General features: G+C 43.0%; 1 protein-coding gene across 4 annotated transcripts in view; it reads left to right on the plus strand.

Annotated features, from left to right (window-relative positions):
• LOC308579171 (THO complex subunit 2-like) overlaps positions 1-22,027 on the plus strand; it is a 67,153-nt gene that overhangs the window by 38,034 nt on the left and 7,092 nt on the right. For 2 of the 4 annotated variants that reach the window (XM_081179982.1, XM_081179981.1), the window contains exons 14-33: positions 666-796; positions 900-1,001; positions 1,828-1,912; positions 4,179-4,272; positions 5,143-5,223; positions 5,920-6,016; positions 6,525-6,642; positions 8,417-8,596; positions 9,121-9,285; positions 9,970-10,245; positions 11,743-11,884; positions 12,571-12,728; positions 13,280-13,408; positions 13,825-13,956; positions 14,040-14,224; positions 14,939-15,123; positions 15,844-15,949; positions 16,683-17,161; positions 17,436-17,494; positions 19,023-19,058. In XM_081179982.1, coding sequence (XP_081036108.1) covers positions 666-796; positions 900-1,001; positions 1,828-1,912; positions 4,179-4,272; positions 5,143-5,223; positions 5,920-6,016; positions 6,525-6,642; positions 8,417-8,596; positions 9,121-9,285; positions 9,970-10,245; positions 11,743-11,884; positions 12,571-12,728; positions 13,280-13,408; positions 13,825-13,956; positions 14,040-14,224; positions 14,939-15,123; positions 15,844-15,949; positions 16,683-17,161; positions 17,436-17,494; positions 19,023-19,058 — 2,940 coding nt within the window. The remainder of the gene's footprint in view (positions 1-665; positions 797-899; positions 1,002-1,827; positions 1,913-4,178; positions 4,273-5,142; positions 5,224-5,919; positions 6,017-6,524; positions 6,643-8,416; positions 8,597-9,120; positions 9,286-9,969; positions 10,246-11,742; positions 11,885-12,570; positions 12,729-13,279; positions 13,409-13,824; positions 13,957-14,039; positions 14,225-14,938; positions 15,124-15,843; positions 15,950-16,682; positions 17,162-17,435; positions 17,495-19,022; positions 19,059-22,027) is intronic. The other 2 variants (XM_081179984.1, XM_081179983.1) reach the window with 2 other exon arrangements.

Below are 22,027 nucleotides of genomic sequence, written 5' to 3' on the forward strand. Positions count from 1 at the left end.
GAAAATGTATTGCGAGTTCCTGCGGGTTTTTCCCCCTTCCCCCCCTTTTCCTAAGCCGCTAAGCCGCTTATCAGCTGATCCAATAAGCCGCTAAAAGCCACTAATAGCGCTAATCCGTCAGTGGGCTTGCTTCGCAAGACGAAAAAACCGCTAGACGAAGAGAATCACAGAACGGATTCTTTTCGTCTTGCGAGACACCACTGTACAGCTTTTCTACCTGGTTGCCTGAATAGAAAAAGCAGGTGATTGGTCAAGTAGGACAAATGTATCCTGATTTAGTAGTGCCTAGTAAGACTGTGGTGAACCTTCTCCCTTGGAATAATGGGACTGTAGACACTTAACACCTGTCTTTAAAAAATAAAACCAGATGACCCCACTGTTGCCACAGTGACTTCATTAATTTTTGCTGTTTTGTTTTCTTCACAAGTCTAGTGGGAAGGTGGCATAGAAATGTACTGCAACAGCAGCTTCTGTATATTGTCATATTTTAATGGTTTAAAGCCATGTTGTTTTTTAAATTCAAAAATATATAACAGAAAATTGACAGAATTTAATCCTTTTTTAAAATGTAAAACTAGTAGCCATAGACTTTGCTTCATAAAGTTGTAGAATGTCTACCCTTTGATTTTGCCTTCAAATAAGATAGCTCCTTTCCTTTCTTTCAGGAGTTGTTATTCAGCTGTTTGCTGAGTATCACCGACCAGGTTTTGCTTCCTTCTCTTTCTTTGATGGATTGTAATGCATGCATGTCTGAGGAACTCTGGGGGATGTTTAAAACATTTCCATACCAGTATCGGTGAGTAATTACCCGTAAAAACTATGTGGCATCAGAATTTCTTCATCAAATTATCTAAGAGAGGCATTAAATACATATTTTGATTTCTTGGAACCTCCTATAGGTATCGCCTCTATGGACAGTGGAAGAATGAAACATACAATAGCCACCCACTACTGGTGAGAGTTAAAGCTCAGACAATTGACCGAGCCAAATACATTATGAAGTAAGTTATGTTGAAACTTGTTTTCTCCTGGGGAATGTTGACGAGACTATAGAACAAATTGTAGCAGGGCAGTGAGTCCCATTGGGTTCCATGAAGCTGGCTCCCACGATTAGTATCCTTAGGATTGCAGCCTAAGTATTGGATTGAAATGCTACCTGCTATTACCAAGTAATACCGTGTTTAAATAAAACTTCCTAAACTGTAATTTATATTTAACAAACAATACTGCCTTAACTTAGAAAGCTGGGCAGGCTGACAAGACTTCTACAATTTAATATTAAATCAGTTTCATTATATGGTTAGATAAATTACTGTACACGAAGAAGTTTCCATTTACAGAAGGAGAATTTGATTCATGGAATGGGTCCTTTCACGAACACAGCTCCTTTTTCATGCATGGAAGCTTGCTCCATGAAGAGAGTAATTATCCCACCCCATAAGGAAATGTGTTGGCTAGGACCCTGGGTACAGGTGGTTACCATAGGAGTAGTAGGTGTGTCAGAAAATTTAGCTGTTGGGACTGTGCTATTTTAAAGAATGCAGCTTAAATAAAATGAAAATACACTAGCTTTACAAACCTTGTTGAATCTTTTCTGCCCCAGAGCGTTAATTCATTACAGTTTGCCTATTTGTATTTTATATCCTCTGTTCCAAGCTGAATACAGAAATCGTATGTGAAAGTTGCCTGTAACATGAGTTTTCCCTGGGGGAATTGGGAAGGTCTATCTACATTTACAGGAAACTAGATTAATCTAAAGCCGTGACTAGAAAAATGTGAATATAAGACTGCAAAGAGAGGAACTAAAATGTGAATGTACTCTTGTAGGCGTCTAACCAAGGAAAACGTAAAGCCATCTGGAAGACAAATAGGAAAACTGAGCCACAGCAACCCAACCATTTTATTTGATTATGTATGTGGCAAGATAAGTATTGACTACCTTTGCTTTTCTAGTAGCCCCATTTAAGTTACCTTATTCCGAAAAACAAGTTGAATATTTTAAAATGTGTTTGATATGGGGGTGGGGGTGGTGGGACGTGGTAGAGGTATATAGTATTATGCATGGTGTGGAGAAAATGGATAATTTCCCTCTAAAATGCTAGAAATTGAGGCAATCCAGTAAAACTGTGTTGTCAGGACGGGGGGAAAAGGTGCTTCTTCAAAGACCCTATATTCACTCCCACAGTATGTAGCAATGGCTGTCAACCTGGATCGATTTAAAAGGGAGTGAGACAAATTCATGGCAGATGAGGCTGTAAATGCCTACTAGCCGCGATGGCTTAGCTCTGCTTCCACTTTTGGAGGCTGTATGCCCCTGAATACCAGCTGCAGGGAATTACAAGTGAGGAGAGTGCTGTTGTGCTCAGGTTCTGCTTATGAGATTCCCATAGGCGTCCAGTTGCCCACTTTGAGAAAAGGAAGCTGGACTAGATGGGCCATTGGCTTAATCCAGCAGGGCTCTTCTCATATAATACGTTAGGAAAAGTGCACACATTAATACAGTGGTGCCTCGCAAGACGAAATTAATTCGTTCCGCAAGTCTCTTCGTCTTGCGGTTTTTTCGTCTTGCGATGCACGGTTTCCCATAGGAATGCATTGAAAATCAATTAATGCGTTCCTAGGGAAACCACCTTCAGACCAGGTCCGGAGACAGTCTGTCCCCGGACCTCTTCTGAAGGCTGGGGGGGGGGACAAGGGCTTTTCTTCCCACCCCCAGCATTTTAAAAAACCCCGGGACAGCGGAGGAATTCTCCGCTGTCCGGGGCGATCTTAAAATGCTGGCGGGCGGCATTTTAAAATCGCCCCAGACAGCGGAGGACTTCTCCGCTGTCCGGGGCGATTTAAAAGCCCCTGGGAAGGCAGGCAGGGGGGACAAAGACTTTTGCCCCCTGCCCGCCTTCAGAAGGTGTTCCCGCCCCCCCGCCCCGCTTCGGAACAGGTTTCCGAAGTGGGGCGGCTGGGGCAGGTGTCCCCGCCCCACTTCGGAACAGCTTTCCGAAGTGGGGTGGCTGGGGCAGGTGTCCCCGCCCCCCCACCCCACTTTGGAACAGCTTTCCGAAGTGGGGCGGATGGGCCAGGTGTCCCCGCCCCCCCGCCCCACTTCGGAACAGCTTTCCGAAGTGGGGCGGATGGGCCAGGTGTCCCCGCCCCCCTCCCCCCTTCGGAACAGCGTTCCGAAGTGGGGCGGATGGGGCAGCTGTTCCCGCCTCCCCTCCCCCCTTCGGAACAGCGTTCCGAAGTGGGGCGGATGGGGCAGCTGTTCCCGCCCCCCTCCCCCCTTCGGAACAGCGTTCCGAAGTGGGGCGGATGGGGCAGCTGTTCCCGCCCCCCCTCCCCCCTTCGGAACAGCGTTCCGAAGTGGGGCGGATGGGGCAGCTGTTCCCGCCCCCCTCCCCCCTTCGGAACAGCGTTCCGAAGTGGGGCGGATGGGGCAGCTGTTCCCGCCCCCCCTCCCCCCTTCGGAACAGCGTTCCGAAGTGGGGCGGATGGGGCAGCTGTTCCCGCCCCCCCTCCCCCCTTCGGAACAGCGTTCCGAAGTGGGGCGGATGGGGCAGATGTTCCCGCCCCCCCTCCCCCCTTCGGAACAGCGTTCCGAAGTGGGGCGGCTGGGGCAGATGTTCCCGCCCCCCGCTTCGGAACAGCGTTTTAAAATGCTGGGGGTCGGCAGCGAACGCTCCCGACCCCCAGCATTTTAAGATCTCCCCGGGACACGGGGAGATTTTAAAATGCTGGAGGTCGGCAGCGAACGTTTCGCTCCCGCCCGCCAGCATTTTAAGATCGCCCGGGGCAGGCGGGGGGAAGGCAGGCGGGGGGGAGCAAAGACTTTTGCCCCCCGCCGGCCTTCAGAAGAGGTCCTCTTCTGAAGGCCGGCTGTGGGCAAAAGTCTTTGCTCCCGACCGCCAGCATTTCCCTATGGGCTTTCGTCTTGCGAAGCAAGCCCATAGGGAAATTCGTCTTGCGAAGCGCCTCCAAAACAGAAAACCCTTTCGTCTTGCGGGTTTTCCGTCTTGCGAGGCATTCGTCTTGCGGGGTACCACTGTACAGATGTGTGCATGAAGTTTCATTATTTACTTGTTTTTTCTTCAGATTGAAAACCATAACAGTAGTTTCTTTTAAGAGTTTTTAAGGACTTCTGGCTTCTTCTTATACTTGGGAAACTCATTTTCACTCTTTTTCAGATTTTGTCTCAGATACAGAAGTATGATAATTTAATCACCCCTGTTGTCGACTCATTGAAATACCTCACTTCCTTGAACTATGATGTCTTGGCATGTATCCTTTTGCTAACTTCCTAGAACTGCTAGTTACCCAATGGTTATATCTTACACAAGTTTTTTTTTTTTACTGCTCCAATGAGAATCATTGCCTCAGCTGAGCAAGCGCCTTTGTGGTACAGGGGTGCCTCTTAAACAGCTCAGCTGAGCAAGCTGCTTTCTAGCCAGATGAAAGTTCCTGGCCTGCGCCTGCTCTGTGATTTGCTGCCCTCTGCGGGAGGCAGGGGAGTGCTGAGACAAAAGCATCCTCTGGCTTTGAATGGTTTACCATCTGGGCAAATATTTTGAATGGGTTATCACGTGTGGATTTAAAGCTGGTTTTCAACAATCTGTCACCATATTGCCCAGGCCTACTCCTTGCACAAATTGAATAATTGAAAGCATTTTTTTTTTTAAAAAAAAAAATCATCCTGCCATTGTAGCACAGTAGTAGTAATCCCTTTATCATATATTGTAAATTTCTAAATATTCAGACTCATGAACTGCTGTTAGTGTAATCATTAAGAGCCAAGCCGTATTTGACTGCTCATTTGGCCATGTGTCATAGATTTAGGGAGCTGTAGCTTTTGACAGAAGAGGAGTAAATACTCCTAAGGGTGTTCCTTGTTCTTTGCTTTATCCTGTTTGAGTTGTGGTTAAAGGTGTGTGAGAAAAAGGAATTTGAGTGAACAAGAACTCAAAACACTTCGGAAGCACAAAGATATATTCCTGAAGTGTTCATCGTTTTAGGTTTCTGCTATAATATCACAAGTAGTAGTGTATGCCAGGTGTCTCAAAATATTGTTAAATTTACAAAGCAAAATAATTAAATGCTTAATACTGCATGTAATTATGTTTGGGGAAGAATTCCTCCTTAGCCTCAGCAAAGATTGCATAATTGAAGCACTGGCTAATCCTGAGAAGGAGAGGATGAAACACGATGACACCACAATCTCCAGTTGGCTTCAAAGTTAGTACTTGGGTTTTATTTATTTTTAATTAGAAATGCAGTCCTCTTGTTACTTAGCACCTGCTAACGTGTTTAATTCATTAATTAAAACATTTGTTTCTTGCCTTTCTATTTTAAAAAAAATCCATGTTGTGGCTAATGGTTGTTAAAGTGTGTGTGCACGCGCACACACACAAATCAAGGGGGAACAGCATTTCAAAAAACACACAGAGCAAATGTATTCCAGAGCCATCTGGAATACAATTCTGAAATAGCTACAGGGGGAAAAAGAGTGCTTTAGCCACCTGTCTGAAAATCAACAAGGCTCTAGGATGGGAGTTCCATAGGCCTGAGTAGCCCTAGTACAATTCAGAAAGAGCAGGAATGTAGAAGAGAGGGCCTCCAAGAACCTCTGTTGTTGGCAACAGCTTGGGAGCCACTTGCTTGTAAATTCATGGCACTTGAATAAAAATTTGAGCCAGGAAATGTATGGTTGCAGACACGATTCCTTAAGTACAGGAAGAGAGGGCAGGAGGGAGGGACCAGGTAGAATGTCATTTGCACACCAAGAAGTGTGAAAAACAGGTTCTAAGGGCAACTTGCTTTTGACGCATGAGAAATAGTCTGTTGATGTGATGTTACTGAATGTGCATGACGCAGGAAAGCTTATATTTCAGTGACAGTAATTAAAGTTCATTTTCCTCCCATCTATTTTAGGTTTAGCTAGCTTCTGTGGTGCTGTTTTTCGAAAATACCCTATAGAACTAGCTGGTCTACTTCAGTATGTAGCAAACCAGCTAAAGGCTGGGAAAAGGTAAGTAGAGCATGGTTACTTTAGATCTCAAAAACTATGCCAGTTTGGAAGTTTTTGTTGCCCTCATTGGAGTATTTTAATATATTTTGATAAGTTGTGTTTAATATAACTTTGCAATCTTTAAGATTTATGAAAATCCTAGGATTCAAAATACACTAAGACATAAACAGTTGGGTAATTTGCACCGAGCAGCTAGGTTACATTCACATCTCCCAGGGAAATTGCACAGAGTGCCTACTACATTGTGAAACTGCATTGAAGTGCTCATGTATACAGTCTGCTGTTCATGTTGCTGTTACAACATCTTGACATTGATGCACTTGGATTGGAGACAAAGTGGTTTGTGCTTCATGTGCAAGTAATTTCAGAAAGATATTGTAATGGGCTCTTAGACCTTTCACAATACTTTCAGTAGAGTTCAAGAGCAGTGGTTTTACCTGCCTATGTTTCACTCTTTCTCTCTTCCCCCCGCCCCCTCGCCCATTTTTGTTCTCATTCTTTTCCATAGCTTTGACCTGCTTATTTTGAAAGAGGTGGTACAAAAAATGGCTGGAATAGAAATCACTGAAGAGATGACAATGGACCAGCTAGAGGCCATGACTGGTGGAGAGCAGCTGAAAGCAGAGGTGTGTTTGAAGCTAGAGAGAAAAGAAAAATAGATGTCCCAAAAATACATACATAGTAGCTTAGGATGTTTCACCTGCTGTACAGTCGTACCTTGGAAGTCGAACGGAATCCATTCTGGAAGTCTGTTCAACTTCCAGAATGTTTGGAAACCAAAGTGCGGCTTCACCAATCAGAAGCCCCGTCTGACGTTCGGCTTCCAAAAATAGTTTGCAAACCGGAACAGTCACTTCCGGTTTGCAGCATTTGGGAGCCAAAACGTTCAAGAACTAAGATGTTCGAAAACCAAGGTACGGCTGTATTTTTTAAGGTAGATGAATAATTGATACACCTCTGAAAGGTATATTAATACAATAACAACTATGGAAATAATTTTAGTAGCAATCTAGAGCAGCGTGTTCACGTGCCTGATCTACGTGTAACACTTCAGATTCTTAGCAGCAGTTAAACAGGAATGTTTAGCAGGATTATTCCTCTTCTGTCACACACAAGTTTCTCACTGCTGGCCTTAAGCATTCTTAACTGGTACCATCTTTAAATATGGTTAACTCTTTGTTTTAAATTAAATTAATTATTACTTTACTGGGGCTCAAGTACCTGCTCACTTGGCTCACCCCACCTCCACAAAGCTCCCCTTCCCCTTGCTCACCAAACCTCCACAGCTTGCTACTGCTGCAAGCCCAGCTCACTCGCCCGCTCCACTTGCCCACACAGCTCCTGTCATTTAGTTCACAGACCCAGCTCACTCGCCTACTTTAAACCAAAGATGCGATCCCAGCTTGCTTGGCCGCCTCCTTGCTCACACCACCAACTGTCTGTCCAAGGCTTCACCCACCCTGGAGCATGTGCAGCCCATCACCAGTATAACAATGGACTAGTTTAAATATGGCATAGAGAGAGAAAACTATCCAAAATCACAAATAAACAGTGCATTGTTCAGTTACCTTTTTAACGTTTGCTTCTTACCAAAGCAATAAACAAGGGGGTTGCTGCTAACCAGGGATTCGAAACCTGCCTTCAAATGTGTTGTGAAATCCTGGCTAGCAGTGAACTTTCCTGTTTGCCTCAACGGTGGTTAAGATTGGTATTTGGACCATTGCATAGCATAGGAAAGGAGGAGAAGTGCATGTTAACATGGCCTTCCAGTTTCAGAACACGCAAGTGCTGCTATCAGAATGCTCATCTGCAGATTCAGTTATCCAAACATAAAGAATTACGCCCAAGCCTCAAGTGCATGGCTGATTGAGATACCCAAGCAGCCAGACTTTGCCCACTACTTGACTTGCTTGTGCATTTTCGGTCAGAAACCATGGAAGAGAGGGAGGTGTGAAGAGAGATGAAACAAAGCAGTTTTTCCTTTGTCTCACTTTTGCTGGTTGGCTGCAGCCGTTTTAGGAAGAAACTAAGGTGGGAGTGGGGAGAGAGATCACAGATTAGAAATAATCGAAATCATCAGCTCATTATGCAAATGCTTGGAATGCATTGTGATTGGAAAGCAGGGCCTGCATATACTGGCATGTAGACCCTCAAAGCCTGCCCAAGAAGGTTTGTCACCCTCAGCCTGAAAAAGCTTCTTAACCCCAGATCCTACTGTAAGCCAGGAAATGTCAAATTTCTCTAAGCATGCTAGGGAATTGGAGAGGAAGAAACATTCTAACTCAAGGTTTCCTGAAGGCTATTTACTGACAGGGTTTGGCACTGTACACCTTAATTTACATCCTCTGCTGTTTTTCTCAGTTTAGGTATCTTAACTACATTTCTTACTTCTTTGAGCAGGGTGGATATTTTGGGCAGATCAGAAACACTAAGAAATCTTCCCAGAGATTAAAAGATGCACTTTTGGACCACGATCTTGCTCTTCCATTGTGCCTTCTCATGGCTCAACAGAGAAATGGAGTGATATTTCAAGAAGGAGGAGAGAAACATTTGAAGCTGGTGGGAAAACTCTATGATCAGGCAAGTAAAACGATCACATTTGTGTTTGTTTTAAACAAACCTCCATGGAAATGCCATGTATACTGCATTCAGAAAACTGAATTTATATTTTGTGGTATAGATGTTTGTTTTACTTGTGTTTTGGGTTCTTCATGAAATTTACAAAAAGGAAAACTAAGTAGCTTCAGTCATGGCAATCCCTTACCATCCATAATGCTGTCACATTGTTTGACAAGATTCCACTGGCCTGCATAGCTTCTGTAAGTTCTGTTTCAGGTGTGATCTTGTACTGTACTGCTAACCAGATTCAGAAGTGACTACAGATTTAGTTGACTATATGGTGTTGTCATATCTGAAATTGCCTTGAGTATTCATAAGAAATACATAAAGTTTGTTACTGAGGAACATTTTCTCATTAGTATTACTGCATGTTTATTACAAAAGGTAGTGATTTTCCAGCTATTTTCTTGATTTTTAGAATGTTAACATTATATTTAAATCTCATTGAAAAGTCTGATCTAATACTTCTCTATTTTTCTATTCAGTGCCATGATACTCTGGTACAATTTGGTGGATTTTTGGCTTCCAATTTAAGCACAGATGATTATATTAAGCGAGTGCCTTCCATTGATGTTCTCTGTAATGACTTCCACACCCCTCACGATGCTGCATTTTTCCTTTCACGGCCTATGTATGCACATCACATTTCAGTAAGTACAGATGTTCAGTTAGCTTTCAGTCTGTATATCCAGAACACACAGATGTATAGAAAATTAAACCTGTCATTCCACTGATTCTTTTAAAGGGACCTTGCTGAGATTGAAAGCACTCCTCATTCGGTTACTGGGTTTAAAATCTAGCTGACTTAATTTCTTGGACTTAGTTTTGTACAGTGGTACCTCGCAAGACGAATGCCTCGCAAGACAAAAAACTCGCTAGACGAAAGGTTTTTCCGTTTTCGATTTGCCTCGCAAGACGAATTTCCCTATGGGCTTGCTTCGCAAGACGAAAACGTCTCGCGACTTTGTTTCCTTTGTCTAAAAACAAAGACATGTTTTGTTTATAAAGTTAATTTATTTTCCCTTCAGTTTTTGAACTGCTCTTTACAGTATGTGTGACTTTAAAGAGCAGTTAATAAACTGTTGTTGTACCAAATTTGGCTTTGTTTGGACTTTTTTTGACCATAGGAACGCATTAATTGATTTTCAATGCATTCCTATGGGATTTTGTGATTCGCAAGACGAAAAATTCGCTAGACGACAAAACTTGCGGAACGAATTAATTTCGTCTTGCGGGGCACCACTGTATTTAAATCTAATAGAGTTAATAAAAAAGGGATTTTGTTTTCTGTTTGAGAAGTGGATAATTGAGTACTTGTGTCTTCTTTTTATTAGTCAAAATATGATGAATTGAAAAAGGCTGAGAAAGGAAACAAACAGCAGCAGAAAGTTCACAAATACATTACAGCGTGTGAGCTTGTGATGGCCCCTGTTCATGACTCGGTGATCTCCTTGCACATCCCAAAGGTCTGGGATGATATCAGTCCACAGTTCTATGCTACGTTCTGGTCACTGACAATGTATGACCTTGCTGTGCCACATAGTAGCTACGAACGGGAAGTCAACAAACTCAAAGTCCAGATGAAAGCTATTGATGACAATCCGGAAATGGTATGTATCATTTTAAATGTATGTTCACTTGCCATTTTTAAGAATCTTATCAGTTCATGAAAACCATTGACCAAGAACAGTTGACAGCATTAGATAATAGTTTTTTTTTAAGCAATTACATTTTCTGCTCTGAGGTTTTTAGTTACCTTGCTCTTCTCTCTAAATAAAAAAAAATATTCCATACAATTCTGCCTGAGCACTGCATTTCTGCAATTCTGGGGCCATTCTAGACCTCTCCACCATCGAGCTATACAGTGACTAGACACAGGAGAATAACACTATTTTCAGTTGTAGTGCCTTTCAGTTGTCGTACCTTGGTTCTCAAACAGAATCCGAAAACCAAGGCACGGCTTCCGATTGGCTGCAGGAGCTTCCTGTACTCAATCAAAAGCTGCTTTGGATATTCGGCTTCCAAAAAACATTTGCAAACCGGAGCATTCACTTCCGGGTTTGTAGCGTTTGGGGGCCAAGGCATTCAACAACCAAGGCATGACTGTATTAGCTTTCCAATGGCATTGAATTGCTTTACAAGGCTCTGTTAGCAGCAGAATAATGGCAGAGGAATGTGGTATGTAGGTTTACAAGGAGTGCCAGTGTTGGCCATAACCCAGCAGATGTTGGTCCTGTCCAGCTCCCAGCCATTTAAATGGACCTTACATAGGAGACTATCAAACCCTGGTGATTTGTGTTGATATGGTTTGTGGAATAGAAATATAAGGAATAATAATAAACCAGCTTAATAAGCCAGCTCTTTGTGAAAGATCAGTTTTGAATCTATCCATGTGGTCAGATGGTATAAGGTAAAACAGAAGGACCCCTGACATGTAGGTGCTAGGGGCACCATGGTAGAAGTAGGCTTCCATAACCATTTACCTAACTGAATGGGGAATCATAGACAGAAACAACAACCATACACACCTTCCTTTAGATGATCCAACAATCAGAAATGAGCACAAATGGGCATCTAGGAGTGTTAAAATTCTGCAGATCGCCTGTAAGGAAAAGGAGTGGGCTGCAAGATAAAGTGCTTGCTCACTTTCCCCCCCAAATAGCAGTTTAGCAGGATTTTAAAAGGTAAAGGACCCCTGACAGTTAAGTCCAGTCGCGAATGACTCTGGAGTTGCGGCACTCATCTCACTTAACTGGCCGAGGGAGCCGATGTTTGTCCGCAGACAGTTTTTCGGGGTCATGTGGCCAGCATGACTAAGCCGCTTCTGGTGAAACCAGAGCAGCACATGGAAACACTGTTTACCTTCCCGCCGGAGCAGTACCTATTTATCTGCTTGCACTTTGACGTGCTTTCGAACTGCTAGGTTGGCAGGAACTGGGACCGAGCAACGGGAGCTCACCCCATTGCAGGGATTTGAACTGCTGACCTTCCGATCGGCAAGCCCAAGAGGCTCAGTGGTTTAGACCACAGTGCCACCAGCGTCCACAGCTCCACCCGCAGGACAGTAAGCACACTATCACATCTGAACACGCCATTTCTTTTCGTAGCCTCTGAACAAAAAGAAAAAAGAAAAAGAACGCTGTACAGCTCTTCAGGACAAGCTTCTTGAAGAGGAAAAGAAGCAGTTAGAGCACGTGCAAAGAGTGCTGCAGAGACTGAAGCTGGAAAAGGATAATTGGCTTCTTGCAAGTAAGTAGGATAGACCTTTTCATCACCAGCCACTTACACAGAATTGCAGCATTCTGACTTTGGCAGCATCTGTGTAAATGATTTGATAAATATTTGTAAATGAGTGACTGTTCATTCTTACTTTTTTGTAATGAATATAAAATTCATTACTTGAATGCAGACCCAAAAGTTGGCAGAATTTTGGCACTTTGGGTGGCAGTTTCCCTTACTTGTAAACATATCTTAGGGCAATTGCAGATCTAATGCCTATGCAATTGTAATAATGCCCAAGAGATTGAGTACCAGCCTTGCAACTTTTGCCCTTCCTATAGCACATTCTCTCATCCTGTGTTAAATGGGTATAGGATCCCTCTTTACGGCCCAACTTCAACCTGTCTTCAGTAAGTAGGTTACTGGTTTAGGCTTAACTGTCTTATCACTGGTACCCATTTATCTCTTAGTAGTTTTTCAAGATTGGGGAGGGGGGATTTCCTCTGGGGAGAAGATAGAGATACCTGGTTGAGGACTACCTATCTCAATCTGATGGCTTCATCAGGCAAGCACACGCTGTGCACCCAAGTACTCCCACTTTATTTCTTCCCTTTATCAGTAAATTTAAATGCCTTTTTGTGCATGGTGCATGTGGCAAATTAATTTTACTGAAGATTAGATGGTGACGTAATGATGACCTCTTATTTGTTTATTAGAGTCCACCAAAAATGAGACTATAACAAAATTTCTGCAGTTGTGTATATTTCCTCGGTGTATATTTTCTGCTATTGATGCTGTTTACTGCGCTCGCTTTGTGGAACTGGTGCATCAACAGAAAACACCAAACTTTTCAACACTTCTTTGTTATGACAGAGTAAGTAGCTCTTGTTTATTATTATGAGAAATACTATTCTTTGAGAAATAGTGATGAACCCTTTCCATCAAGGAAGGAAAGACGCACTAGCTGAAAGACGTATTTCTCTGAATTGTAACTCTTAGAGTATAGGTAATAATGTCAATTCCTTCACTAATAGAGATTAAACATATTATGGAAACTTGAAATGAGTGGTTGCAGGAAAAAAAGAATCCTAATCTTTCTGGATCAGAAAGCTATTTGATGATTTGGTAGCTTTAAAAGACTGAGAAAGTTGTTGTCTTCATAGGATACTAATGAAATCAGGAAAGTTAATTTTTCAGTGTTTAAAAAATTATTATACAATTGTTCTCTAACTTTTGTAATAGTAAGGCTTTTTGACATCAGGTTACACTAACACAAGAAACAAAACCTGACTGGAGTGGAGAGGATAATTGGGGATTTCATTTTCATTTCCTTCAACAAATTATTGGAATAAAATCCAGTGTTTCAAGTATAAAAACTTGGTTTCATAGCATTGTAATGTGTCAATAAAAAAAAATTTCTTGCAGGTATTCTCTGATATAATCTATACTGTAGCCAGCTGTACTGAAAATGAAGCTAGTCGATATGGGAGGTTTCTCTGCTGCATGCTTGATACTGTAACTCGGTGGCATAGTGATAGAGCCATATATGAAAAGGTATGTAAAATGTTTAAAATGCTCATTTGAAAACCTGTCATACTTAGAGAAGTATCAGTGTTGCAGGTGTTTTTCCCACTAAAGGAAGTAGAAACTTTTGCCGGCCCAGATAATAGGAGCTTGGTGTCATTCGGAAGGACTGTATCATAACTAAAAACTGATACATGTTTGTAGAGTGTTATACTATGTTTAGTAGCTTCTCTAGAAGGCCTGCATTTAAATCCTAGCCTGGGGAAAACTTGTCGTTGTATTTTAAGTAGCAATATACCCATGAGATCTTGACTTCCCCTGTCTAGCCTTAGCCATACCAATATCTGGCCCCCCAGTAGGCTCATATTTCAATAGCTTTGTATTAACCACTTTCATTTTAACATGCTTCTTGAATAAGCTTAAATATCTTCTTTGTGTACATGCAGGAGTGTGGCAACTATCCAGGCTTCCTCACCATATTACGGGCAACTGGTTTTGATGGTGGGAACAAAGCTGACCAGTTAGATTATGAAAATTTTCGGCATGTGGTACACAAGTGGCATTATAAGTTAACCAAGGTAACCTAACGACACTGTGAAGCTTGTTGGTTTTGTAGTTTTGCTGAGAGCCTCTTGGCAACATCTTTCTCTGCCTTTCCTAGGCATCTGTACACTGCCTGGAAACCGGCGAATATACACACATCAGAAATATCCTGATAGTGCTGATCAAAATCCTTCCATGGTACCCCAAAGTTTTGAACTTGGGCCAGGCTTTGGAGAGAAGAGTCCATAAGATCTGTCAAGAGGAGAAAGAGAAGAGACCTGATCTATATGCATTAGCGATGGGGTAACAAATCCTTCATTTAAAAACATTACTAAATAATACAAGGAAAGCATTCCTGAGGTTTTTTTTATAGATCACCTTTTTACTTTAGGTTGACTTTGCCTTACCTTGAAAGATTGTGTATCTGTTGGTTTCAGAGGAACTTTGGGTTTTTATTGTAGATGGCTTATTTGTCAGGAACCTTCTTGGGCACACTAAACTCAAAAGTCCTGTCCTTAAAACGTTTGCGTAAACTTAGATAGTACATCTAGAGTTTAACAAAGTTGGCAGATAAGAGCAAGTTGATTAAAAGTATAATATCAAGATAGGGTAGAAAGTGTTATTCTGTACATATTGAACTTTCAGACTTTTTTGATTAAATCCTCATGTATTTTGCATTTTGTACTACATTCTTATACATGCTAACCTCCTTTCTGTGTTCCAGAAAAAACTTTTAATGCATTTCATTCATAGTGTCAGTGATTGGTTATTCTTTTCAGAACGAGGGGAAAATATTTTGGTGGCAGAGGTTTTGAGAATCACAGTAAGGATTGAGTTGTTACAGTTGATTTGAAGAGAGCTATGCGATTCTACAAAATTAAATGTTTGTATTTAACTTGGCTTAGTTAAACGACCTACAGTTAAATCATTTGCTTTATCTTTTCAAGCGGCTATCCACTTCTTGTGTTTGTTTTTGTGTGTGTGTTGTGCATATTTAACACTTTATGCGACTTACAGCTATTCTGGACAGTTGAAAAGTAGAAAACATTGCATGATCCCTGAAAATGATTTCCACCACAAAGACCCACCCACCAAGAATGCAGTACCTACAACAGTCCAAAATGGGCCCGGAGGAGCTGGGCTTCCTTCTTCACTCACAGTAAATGCAGCTAAACTGGAAGAAAGCACAGCTGAGGAGACTGGTATGTCAGTTACCATAAAAGTAGCGGTATAGATGGTGGGAATTCACACTGATGTTTTCTTAGTTTAAAAACATGAACAGATAAGGGCCAGTTTACACATGCATACCTGTATTATCAGCTAAACTGCTGATGACCTGCAAGAGTGAGAAATTACTCCGTTGAAACACTTTATGACTGAGATAGTGAGTTAATGCTCTTTCATGGATAGAATTCTGGTCCTTTATGCACATACATGTGTGAACCTGCTCTACTACTTGTTTAGCTCAGTATTATCAGGAAGGGAAAGATGCATGTGTGCTATACATTAAATAATGCTGAATTGATTTTTTTAAAGTGCCTTCTTTGTGGTGAAAAAGTTAGGCACCACCTTACCCAAGAGCAAGCACTGTTGAGCTCATTGAGATTTAACTTTTGACATTTATAGCATTGTACTATCAATCTTCTATCTATCTTCTACTATCAGTGTTCATAATAGTTCTTTATGCATGTTACTACTGTATGAATAATAATTGCTGAGGTTAATCTTAGTGGTATTATTATTATTATCTGCAGTGTAACTTTTTTGTTACTGACAAATACTTATTGATGCGTACTGTTTCTCTGTAAAACAAATACGATTTTACTTGGGTGTTAAGCACAGTATAATTTGTTTTGAAGACTTTATACTTCAGTGAGTCTATTGGTTTATTCATTGTCAGTATCTTTTTTTTCTTTCAACAGATAAATTATTAAAGGAGAAATCTCAGGGTGCTGTTAAAGTGATTAATAAAGCTGCCAGTGCAACACCAAAGCTGACCACGAGCAATGGGAGCAATGCTTCCAACAGGTGAGTAACTGCCACCATTTTCTCTTTAGAATCCAAATTACATTGGGAAAAGATCCGTACAGTCAAACCTCGGTTGTCAAATGTAATCCGTTCCGGAAACCCGTTTGGCTTCCAAAATGTTCGACAACCGAGGCACGGCTTCTGATTGACTGCAAGAGCTTCCTGCACTCAAGCAGAAAGCCACATTGGATGTTCAGCTTCTGAGTAACTTTGAAAACTGGAGCATTTACTTCTGGGTTTTTGGTGATTGCGAGCCAAAACATTCCAAAACGAAGCCATTTGGGAACTGCTTGACTGTATCTTCAAAGGACGACAGAATTCTGGGGTTAAAATGTTTCCATTTTGCTTGGGATGAAATGGAGACCTCCCACTGGTGCACATGACCATAAGGCCATGTAGGGATGGGGTAATGCAACTTTATGGGCCTCTAATGTAGGGATGTGACAGAATTCAATTATGCTGATCCCTGGCGCAGTCAAGACCACCAGTCCCTTTGGGATTAGTAAGGAAGAGAGGTAGCCCACTTAACTAACTGAAGCAACCACTGCTCCAGAATTTTTTTTTTGATGCCACTCACCACTTAAATTTAAAAAGTGAGAGTATCTCTTGTTAACATGGTTAGGAAAAGCAGAACTTAAAAGGGTTTTTGCACTCTATAGAGAGGGATGTTTTAAATTAAGGATGATTAAATCACATTTCGTGTTAGTACTGATTTCCTTTTTATTTCATGTAGCAAAGTTATAAAAGAAAAAGAAGAGAAAGAGAAATGCGGGAAGGAAAAAGACAAGGAGAAAAAAGAGAAAACTCCAGCTGCCACTCCTGAGGCCAAAACACCTGGGAAGGATGGGAAAGATAAACCAAAGGAAGAAAGAGTGAACAAAGAAGACAAAGCAAGAGATAGCAAGGAAAAGACACCTAAGTCTGATAAAGAGAAGGAAAAGAACAAGAGAGAAGAGAAGTCGTCAAAGGATGAAAAATCCAAGATCATTGTGACCAATGCTGAGTCAAAGTCAGCTGCAGAAAAGGAGAAAGAGAAGGAGCCGTCCAGAGAGAGAGAAGTAACCAAGGATGTGAAATCCAAGGAAAACATTAGAGGAGGAGGAGGAGGAGGAGGAGGAGGAGGAGGAGGAGGAGGAGGAGGAGAGAAGGCTCCAGTAGCTGGGTCCTTGAAGTCACCTGTTCCCCGATCAGAAGCATCAGAGTGTGAAAGGGGTAAGCTTACCTCCTTTCTTGTGGTCTTCTCTTTCCTTAACTGTAACACATAATAGGGTAGAAGGTTTTGATTTTGATTTTTTTAATGGAAGCTGCGTGCCAGTTAACAGATTAAGCCATTACTTGTTTTTCGTGGGAAAGCTCCATAAAATTGGTAAACCATCTTGAAGATCTGAGGCTTGTGAATTTCCAAGCACTGATGACCTGACTCATGTTGATATTAATGATTTAATAAATTAGTTCATTCCTCTCTCTCTCGCTCTCTCTTTTCTAGAACAAAAACGTCGCAAAGTTGATACCCATTCTTCTCCATCACATTCCTCAACAGTAAAGGTTAGTATAGCCTGAGGAAGGCAGCGCCCATTTTAGGCTCTCGGTGTTTGGAATGCCAGTGTTCGACTTCCTTCAAGTTTTGTGCCAACTGGAGCCATTGGAGGTTTTATATTGCATTACGAAATGCGTTATTTTTCTTGGTTTGGTGGACTCTTTTTTCATATTAAAATTTTTAAAAATATATTTTTTAAAAAAATTAGAAAAAGAAATTAAAAGCTTCAAGGACCTAGCACAAATGTTGTAAATAGAATTTGGAAGTGTCAAGATTTTTTTTTTTAAAACCAAAAAGTGCCTCGCTGTTTTTAAACAGTCAGATATATTTTTGGAGTGCAGTGGTAGCTACAAGCAAACGAGTGTCTTGCAGCACGCAGAGAGAGGAGCCTATTTTTCCTGCACTAATGTTGAAGAATCTGTAGCACTGAAGAGTTCCTGGAGGATTGTGGGATATGCGATACCTCTGAATTCACCAGGCTTCTTGATGAGCTTCATACCACGGTGTGCCTTCCAAGGAGGAGCCTTGAAAAGGAGCCCCGTTTTAAAGTCTCCTTGGTGATCAGTTCTCCTGTAGTTGTGTATATTCAGTGAGCAGGCAGCTTCTGTTGCACCTTTCCTGCGAGGTTTTTTATATTCCAGTGGGTTCCCACCCTGTTGAGCTCTGCGTTACGCTTAAGCCAGATGCGGCAGCCAAAACCTTCCACCCAGCAAAGAGAAAACCCCCAGCAGTCAAGTGCAGCACAAAACCATGGCTGTAGCCTTCTTGAAGACTCAGGGTAGCAATTCCTTGCTCCATGTTTATAATTTTATTTCTAAACCAACTAAGCTCATGGAATCTTTGAATTTGCAGTACGTTGAAGCTTTAAAACTGTAAGTTACCGATGCGTCATCAGAGAAACTGGGATGGATTATGTGGGTGTGTCGCCATCTTGCCAACATTAAAAAAATTATCTCTTAAGACGTTGGCATGAGGTGTAGAGCAGCTGGATGGAGTAGTACAATTTCATTAAAGATTTTGAGTAATAATAGATAGTTGGGATGTTGATCCTTGAGATGTTTGCTTGGGAGCAAGTCCCATTGGTATCAGTGGAATTTGGTCCCAGGCAAACGTGTGGCAAAGATTGCAGTTTTCATTTATAATAGTATTGTTTTCTGTGCATCTATTTAAATAGCTGCATTTATAGCTATTTAGGGGAATGCTTTTCACATGTTTAATGTTAAGTCAGGAAGGTAGAGAATTTCTCTCCCCACCTCAACCCAGTTGTATAGCTATTATTTAAAAATATAGCACTTCAATAAAAAAAATTAAGATATAATGTGGGTTTGGGTGTTTTAAAAAAACTAATTGGCAAACACATTATTTTGTAGCTAGGTTGTTCTTATTATTTAAGTGCATATGAGAAGTATTAATACTTCATTTATTCCCAGAAGGAGTAGCTGTTTTTTGTTTCAAGGGTATGGCCCTGCTTCCCCAAGTTCCTGAGTTTCTGAGAACTGTGCGACCTTACGTGTCATCTCCATTCATTTTCTACAGGACAACCTCAGCGAACTCAAGGACTCTTCAGCAAAGGTTTGAATCTTTCAATCACTCACAGAAAATAAATAAAAAATAATGCTTTTTGCAGGTTCAGCTGTGACAATTTTATAACATGGAGTACATTATAAAAATATGACACCAGGTGGCGCTGTAGTACTGCAATCCAAAGTCAATGGTAAATTGCATTGGGATCTCTCTCTTTCTCTAGATATAGACAGTGCTTTTTTCTGGAGGAGGGGGTACACATACCCCTAAACATTTTGTGGATCTAAGTTTGGCCTCATTGTGGGGCAGTATTTCAATATGAGTAGGAAAATGAGAAGTATCCCTAAACTTTTTTTTAGGAAAAAAGCACTGGATATATAGATATATAGGAGTTTTTAATAGCATTTTTTAATATCTGTGTAGACCCTGCCTGCGTTAGCACCGCAAGATGCATTGCAAGCCATGTATGAATTGTGCAAACCTGGCTAATGCAACATGCTGCACTGCTTTAGTGCAATATGCCGACTGGTTTTCGGACTGTATTCTAGGAAGCCCTACAAAGCCTTTTGGGGCTTCTTCCATATTGTTTAGTTCAAGGTCACACTTTCAGCTAAAGCAGGGCATCCCTGGGGCACATCAGGCCCCCACATGGTCAATCCTCCTAGAACATGCGCTAGAATCCTCTACAACTATTCTGTGGTAGACATTCTTCAATAGTCTGATCAATATTGAAAGTATTCCCTGAAGGCAAAAAAGGTTTGATAACCACTGTGGCATATGAGCAACCAGGGGGGCTTGTCTTTTACCGAGGTGCTTGGAATGATTCAGCACTTTTGATGCAATTATTCCCTCCTGTCAGTTCATTAAATCCCCCTGATTGCACTTAAGCTTTTATAATGTATTTGTGCCATATTTTTCTAAAGAGTTTTTGCTTGTTAGGAAAGCAGCATCTAGCATTTCTGTCCCAAATTGTTGCAGTTACATGCGTTTCCCCCTATGCTTTTCCTCAACTGCCAGCTATGCTGAATGAAATTGGGTTTTTTAAATTATTCTATTTTTCACGAGATTTTAGTTGGAAAAAGCATTTACTCTTTGTGCAAGCGGCAGTTCCATCTACGTGCACAAGCTGAAACTTCTGTGTTGTCTTCAAGGATTGCCCTTCAAAGGGCAAGTTTACTGCAGCTAGTGGCTTTGGAAGCAATCTCCTGAATCAGAAAGCTAGGATTGCTTTGGGGTTGGGTGAAAAGCAGACCTGGCCAGTGCTCTAACCTAAAAAATTTAAAATGCAGGTAGATTTGTCTGACCTAGAAGCTGTAAATCTGAATGGCTAGTAAGTGCCGAACCCATCAATTCCATCTCCTCCTGATAGTCCCATTAACTGGTTTTTAACTGACAAATCTCATTTGGACCTCCCTCCCATATTGTACCTTCCCTCTTAATCTAAATAGTCTATCCAGTAAGCCATTCTCTCTTCACCACACCCAACAGTAATAGTACACAACGCTTCAGAAACATGTTAAAACAATTTATGGAGTTCCCTGCTGCAAGATGCGATGGCTGCTGGCTTTAAAAAGGCATTAGACAGGTTCTTGGGGGATAGCTGTATTAATTAATACCAGTTGCTAGGGAACAATAGCAGAAGTCCTGGTTGCAGAAGTCCTCTTGGTCCTGGTTGCAGGTTTCTGAGCAGCATCTGACTGGCCTCTAGGGAAACCAGGATACACCCACCTGATCTACCAGGGCTGCTCTTAGGTTCTTGAAGGAATAGGGAGTACAGTGGTGCCTCGCAAGACGAAATTAATTCGTTCCGCAAGTCTCTTCTTCTTGCGAGTTTTTCGTCTTGCGATGCACGGTTTCCCATAGGAATGCATTGAAAATCAATTAATGCGTTCCTAGGGAAACCGCCTTCAGACCAGGTCCGGGGACAGTCTGTCCCCGAACCTCTTCTGAAGGCTGGGGGGGGCAAGGGCTTTTCTTCCCACCCCCAGCATTTTAAAAAACCCCGGGACAGCGGAGGACTTCTCCGCTGTCAGGGCGATCTTAAAATGCTGGCGGGCGGCATTTTAAAATCGCCCCAGGACAGCGGAGGACTTCTCCGTTGTCCGGGGCGATTTAAAAGCCCCTGGGAAGGCAGGCAGGGGGGAGAAAGACTTTCGCCCCCCGCCCGCCTTCAGAAGGTGTTCCCGCCCCCCCCCCGCCCCGCTTCGGAGCAGCGTTCCGAAGCGGGGCGGCTGAGGCAGGTGTTCCCCCCGCCCCGCTTCGGAGCAGCGTTCCGAAGCGGGGCGGTGGGGGCAGGTGTTCCCTCCCCCCCCCGCCCCGCTTCGGAGCAGCGTTCCGAAGCGGGGCGGCTGGGGCAGGTGTTCCTTCCCCCCCGCCCCGCTTCGGAGCAGCGTTCCGAAGCGGGGCGGCTGGGGCAGGTGTTCCCTCCCCCCCGCCCCGCTTCGGAGCAGCGTTCCGAAGCGGGGCGGCTGGGGCAGGTGTTCCCTCCCCCCCGCCCCGCTTCGGAGCAGCGTTCCGAAGCGGGGCGGCTGGGGCAGGTGTTCCCTCCCCCCCGCCCCGCTTCGGAGCAGCGTTCCGAAGCGGGGCGGCTGGGGCAGGTGTTCCTTCCCCCCCGCCCCGCTTCGGAGCAGCGTTCCGAAGCGGGGCGGCGGGGGCAGGTGTTCCCTCCCCCCCGCCCCGCTTCGGAGCAGCGTTCCGAAGCCGGGCGGTGGGGGCAGGTGTTCCCTCCCCCCCGCCCCGCTTCGGAGCACCGGGAGAAGCGATCTCCCCGCAGCCCCTTGCTTCAAAAGAGGTCCGGGGGCAGCGGGAAGCGCTTCCCGCTTGACCTGGGGCTGCGGGGAGAAGATCGCTTCTCCCCGCCGCCCCTTGCTTCAAAAGAGAAGACCCGCTGTCCCCGGGGCAAGCTTCGTTTTGCGAAGCAAGCCCACAGGGAAATTCGTCTTGCGGGGCAACTCGAAAACGAAAAAACCTTTCGTTTTGCGAGTTTTTCGTCTCGCGAGGCGTTCGTCTTGCAGGGT

Source organism: Podarcis bocagei (genome assembly GCF_964188305.1).
Source record: "Podarcis bocagei genome assembly, chromosome: Z".
NCBI classification, from domain to species: Eukaryota; Metazoa; Chordata; class Lepidosauria; order Squamata; family Lacertidae; genus Podarcis; species Podarcis bocagei.